Source organism: Mandrillus leucophaeus, unplaced genomic scaffold (assembly GCF_000951045.1).
Source record: "Mandrillus leucophaeus isolate KB7577 unplaced genomic scaffold, Mleu.le_1.0 Scaffold48, whole genome shotgun sequence".
In the NCBI taxonomy this organism is placed as follows: Eukaryota; Metazoa; Chordata; class Mammalia; order Primates; family Cercopithecidae; genus Mandrillus; species Mandrillus leucophaeus.
Genome location: NW_012105142.1, coordinates 733,871 through 739,597, shown reverse-complemented (window position 1 = coordinate 739,597; position 5,727 = coordinate 733,871). Strand labels below are relative to the sequence as shown.

Sequence of the window (5,727 nt, the reverse complement as noted above, 5' to 3'; positions counted from 1 at the left end):
CTGAGGGGTTCGAGCAATTGCAGTGAGCCGAGATCGTGCCACTGCACTCCAGCCTGGGTGATAGAGTGAGACTCCGTCTCAAAAAAAAAAAAAAAGACAACAAAGTCTTATCCACTAAACCCGATAAATACATAAAATGTATATGATATTATTTGTTTTTGTAGGGCAGCCTCCAAACCATAATAGATTCAAAGAGGCTCCCAATCCTAATGATTTTCAAGGTTCAATAGAAGAGCTATTGAGTATTCTTTGTTTAATCAAGAGCTTGAGGCGGGACACGGTGGCTCACGCCTGTAATCCCAGCACTTTGGGAGGCCGAGGAGAGAGAACTGCCTGAGTGCAGGAGTTTGAGACCAGCTTGGGCAACATAGAGAGACTCTGTCTCTACAAAGGATAAAAATAAAAAATTACCCGGGCATGGGAGCTCCTATCTGTAGTCCCAGCTGCTCAGGAGGCTGAGACGGGAAGCTGGCTTGAGCCCAGGAGTTTGAGGCTACAGTGAGCTATGATTATGCCATTGCACTCCAGCCTGGGTGACCAAGTGAGATCCTGTCTCTAAAAAACAAAAAAAAGAAACCGAAACAAAACAGAAAAGCCGAGCTTGGGCCCTGGTTGCGTCTAATTGGCCTGAGCCTCTGTTGGCCCGGTGGGTTCCGCACAGAGCGCTCTGGCTGGCTGAGCAGGAGTCTCCGGGAATAAAGGGTAGAGGTTGTCGCATGCTTCACAAAAAGGAAATGGGAGGGTGAATGTCAAGGTCACACCAAACCCCAGAGAGGGGAACTCACTGCTTTCCATGACAGGTGGAGTTAAAGTCGCCTGGAGAACCCCACCCACCCCCAGGCTTGGGACATCTCAGGACGCCTCACCATCCATCGTAGGCCCAGAGTCCATTGTAAAACGCCAGGCTGATGGCTCCCACAGACAGCTGGGCGCCCTCGAAAGAATTCTCAAAATTCTTTGTGTTTCCTGTAATGAAGCCAGACAGTGAACGGCGGGTGTCAGCCAGCCAGATCTTGAGTGCATCTCCACGGGAAAGACGGGCATGATTGTGAACCCAGCTTATTAAACACGCCCTGCAACTAAGGATCCCTCCCACTGAGTTCCTGCCACGCTTCCTTGGCGATGGGCTTGTGGGGCAAGGCTGCTCCGCTCCCAGTGGAAGGGGGTTTGGTGTGTGCCCATGCAGGGCCCGCCCTCCCGTGGGTCACCTTGGGCCAGGAGCACGAGCCCGCTGATGATGATGATGGCTACGATCACCAGCTTGGCCGCGGTGAAGATGTTCTGGACGTAGCTTCCCAGCCGCACGCTCAGTGAGTTCACCGTCGTGATGAACACTGGAAGGGTGGGGGCAGTTTCTGCATTTATGGTTTTCAACAAAGCCCTGGAGAGAGTCTCCTTTCGTTTATATATTTTTTAATTTTTTATTTTCTTTTTTTGAGATGGAGTCTCACTGTGTCACCCAGGCTGGAGAGCAGTGGCATGATCTCAGCTCATGATCTCAGCAATCTCTGCCTCCCCGGTTCAAGCAATTCTCCTGCCTCAGACTCTTGAGTAGCTAGGACGACAGGTGCATACCACCATGACTGGCTAATTTTTGTATTTTTAGTAGAGAGCTTGTCTGGAGGTTCTAGAGGGGGAGCGCAGCTACTCATATACCCTTGACCGAAGACCAGTCCTCCTCTATCGGGGATGGTCATCCTCTTCGACCAAGCACACAGCTTCAGGAGGGATGCACGTGGAGCAGTGAGGGAGGAAGGGGACACCAGCCTAGCCAGCCAGATCACCTGAGTCAACCCTGGCGATCAGAGGGGCGACACGTGTCCCTGCCAGATTGCCCTCACATCCAGTTTTTCTAATTTTATTTTTATTTATTTATTTATTTGAGGTGGAGTCTCACTCTGTCATCTAGGCTGGAGTGCAAAGGCACAGTCTCAGCTCACTGCAACATCCACCTCCCGGGTTCAAGCAATTCTCCTGCCTCAATCTACCCAGTAGCTGGGATTATAGGCACATGCTACCCCACCAGCCCCCCAGCCCCCCTACCCCACCCTGCTAATTTTTGTATTTCAGCAGAAATGGGATTTTGCCACGTTGGCCAGGCTGGTCTCAAACTCGTGACCTCAAGTAATGCACCCACCTTGGCCTCCCAAAGTGCTAGGATTACAGGCGTGGGCCACCACACCCAGCCTCTTTTATTTTATTTTTTGAGACAGGACCAAGGCTCAAGTGATCCCCCCTCCTCAGCCTCCCAAGTAGCTGGGACTCCAGGTGCATGCCACCACACGCAGCTAATGTTTTTATTTTTTGTAGAGGCAAGGGTCTCACTGTGTTAACAGGGCTAATCTCAAACTCTTGGCCTCAAGCGATCCTCCCACCTCAGCCTCCCAAAGTGGTGAGATTCCAAGCATGCTAATTTTTGTATTTTAGTAGAAACGGGCAGCATGCCTGCTGCCCACCCCAGCTCCCCCATCAGCCACCACATTATCTCCCAAATTCCAAGAGGGCAGATCCCAACCTGGGAGTTTAAGGACCTTTTAAATGAACCTGGAGATGACCTTTGAAATTTAGCCGGGCTGCCTCAGATGGCGAAAAATTATCAGGGCATGGTAAGCAGCGTCTGGAGTAGCTGGGATTACAGGCACGTGCCACCATGCCGGGAGAAGAAGCTGGGCCCTGAGCCACGGCTCTGCCCTGCAGGGCAGCCAGCGGTACCCCTCCCTGCAGCCCCCACGGGCCTGGGGGTCCCCAGCGTGCGGTACCGCAAAGGCTGACGCCAGGCCCTGCCTGGCCCCTCGCCAGAGACTCTAGCTCACTGGGAAGGAGCGGAGGGCGGGGTCCCCGGACACCCTCTGTGCCGGGTCTTTTCTGACCCCGCCCTGGGCTCGGGTACTCACAGATGGCGGCAGCGGCCAGGCATTTCACAACAATTACAGGAGGTTTGCAGCCCACGTAGAAGGGCGTGCACACATACTCGGAGAAGCTGAGGCAGATGATGGCGAAGGACGAGGGCTTCATGACCACCAGGCTGACCCAGGAGAAGAGGTAGGCGGGGATGGGCCCGTAGGCCTCCATCAGGTAGGGATACTCGCCCCCTGACTTGGTGATCATCGTGCCAAGTTCCGCAAAGCACAGGGCGCCTGGAATGCAGAGAGGAAGGGCCCATAGGCCCCTTGTGAGGCACTGCTCCAGCCCCAGGGAGCTTTCCTCCCACGGGGGGCTGTGCTCGTATGGAGGGGCCCACCGTGGTCCGCCCTCACTGGACGGCCCTGAGCTCCAGCTGTTGGACATTCAGTCCAGCCTGATTTACACCTGTTTGCCACACATGTGCCAAGAGGGACACTGGCAGGGTGAGGGCTGAACAGGTAGCGCCTGCCTAGCGTGCCCCTGCATGCTTCGGGGGCTGCATCAGGGAGCCAAGTCTCTTTACCCAGCATCGCGAGGACCCCGCAAACCGCCCATATGATGAGGCAGGGCCCCACAGCTTCCGTGTTGCTGAGCACAGACTTGGGGGAAATGAAGATCCCAGAGCCGATGATGGTGCCCACGATGATGCAGATGCCACTGATGAGGCCCAGCTAGGTGTGGAGGAAGGAAGAGCGTGTTAGTGCCACGCCTGAACCCAGCCCAGAAGACCAGGTACCACCCTGCCTTGGTACGGCCAGGGCAGCCCCAGCCAAAGCCCATGCTCCAAGCGCTTCCACCCCGAGCGGCTGCCCTGGCAACACCAGGGCACGGCTCCCGGAGCTTCGCTTATGTTAACGTGATTAATTCTCGTGACAGCCCCATGAGCTGGCCACACGGTACCACCCCCAAGGTACAGAGGAAGACACTGGCCCAGGTTCCGTGCGCCTAACCATGATCCTGTGCCCTCAATGAAAAGACTGACTTGGCGACAGCTTGCCAATGAGAAGGGCCCTCGGGATACGCCTCTGAGCTGGGCAGAGGAGAAAGGAGTGCGCCACCAAAACAGAGGGAAGTCAGGGCCTAGAGTCCTGGCCAGAGGCTCCATGCAGGGTGAGCAACAGAGGCCTCCCAGAAACAGAAACATTCGGGGACTGTGAACTTTCTGGGTGCCATTTTCTTTTATCTTATTTTTATTTACTTATTTATTTAGAGTCAGATCTGTCACCCAGGCTGGAGCACAGCGGTGAGATAATAGCTCACTGCAGCCTCAAACTGCCGGCCTCAAACAATCCTCCCAACTCAACCTCCCAAAGTGCTGGGATTGCAGGCGTAAGCCACCATGCCTGGCCCAGAGCCATTTGCTAGGATGTGAGCTTTCTCAGAACAGAACCCAGCTCAAAGAGACACCGGATGGTTCCATGCCTGTGAAGTTCAAGAACAAGTGAAACGAATCCACGGCGACAGGAATGCAGGGCTGGGGCCCTGCCCAGAAAGGGGCAGGAGGGAGCTTTCTAGGGTGGTACATCTGTCAAAACTCACCAAACTCAGCACTAAAGATCTGTACATTTCAGCCAGGTGCGGTGGTTCATGCCTGTAATACCAGCACTTTGGGAGGCCAAGGCAGGCGGATCACCTGAGGTCACAAGTTCGAGACCAGCCTGGCCAACACGGAGAAACCCCGTCTCTACTAAAAAATACAAAAATCAGCCAGGCATTCTGGTGCACGCCTGTTCCTAGCTACTCAGGAGGCTGAGGCAGGAGAATCTCTTGAACCCCGCGAGGCAGAGGTTGCAGTGAGCCACTGCACTCCAGCCTGGGTGACAGTGAGACTCTGTCTCCAAAAAAAAAACCCTGCACATTTCACTGTATGTAAATTACACACCAATCAAGGAGGAAAAAAAAAGTCCAACTCAAGCCCTACTCATAACACCTGTCCTCAGAAGCAGCCCCCAGCCAGATCTCCAGAGCCTGAAGTTTCCAGCGCCCGTGTTCACCTGTCTGGGAAGAGGCTGGGCTTGGAGTCAGATCGCAGGGGATGAAGGGCTCCCAGCTGCAGGCTGCCACCCTGGGGACTCGGCGCACACCAGCGGGATCCCTGGGGAGCAGCGTCAGCTTTCAGGGCCAGGACGCACTTCCAGGACAGGGCTCAGCTCTCCTCCTCATCTCAGCCCTGCCCAGGACTGGCGGTTTGGCTCCAGAATCCTCCCTCCTGCTGAGGGACTGCCTGGGTTCTGATGTGGGTGAGGCCTGCATTCACCCTGAAGCTGCCTGACTGAGGGGTAGACCCAGCTCAGATTTTCAGTTTTTAGAGTCAGGGTCTTGCTCTGTCACCCAGGCTTGGAGTGCAATGGCACGATCATGACTCACTGCAGCCTCGATTTCCTGGGCTCAAGCGATCGTCCCTCTTCAGCCTCCCAAAGTGCTAAGGTTACAGGCGTGTGCCGCCACACCTGTCCCCAGCTCAGAAGACACATCTGGGGATTTCTCAGCTGTGCTCTGTGGCCACTGGGCCCAACAGGGTTCCAAGAGGCCCTTGCTGAGATCAGGCCTGAGACTGGCCGAGAGGGAGAGGGCTGCAGCCCATCGTCTACCTCCTGGGGACCCCAGTCCCAGGCCAAGCCATTCAGGCCATTGCCAGCCCCCTGGTCAAGTCCTAAAGCCTTGGTGCGGTCCCTCCTCCATCCCCTCTGCTGCCAGGCATGGGAGCTCTTGGAGGCCCCACCCACACCTCTGCCCCGGAAGCGGAAACCATCCTGAGCTTGCCTGGGGCTGCCTTTCCTCCTCCTAGGAGCCTGAAGCCCTCCCCGCCCCTCCATGCTCAGC

At 55.5% G+C, this 5,727-nt stretch overlaps 1 protein-coding gene across 1 annotated transcript in view; it reads right to left on the bottom strand.

Annotated features, from left to right (window-relative positions):
- SLC7A9 (solute carrier family 7 (amino acid transporter light chain, bo,+ system), member 9) overlaps nt 1-5,727 on the bottom strand; it is a 56,038-nt gene that overhangs the window by 47,527 nt on the left and 2,784 nt on the right. The window contains exons 3-6 of the mRNA XM_011995281.1: nt 3,428-3,575; nt 2,895-3,137; nt 1,209-1,334; nt 867-966 (exon numbers count right to left, since the gene is read on the bottom strand). Coding sequence (XP_011850671.1) covers nt 867-966; nt 1,209-1,334; nt 2,895-3,137; nt 3,428-3,575 — 617 coding nt within the window. The remainder of the gene's footprint in view (nt 1-866; nt 967-1,208; nt 1,335-2,894; nt 3,138-3,427; nt 3,576-5,727) is intronic.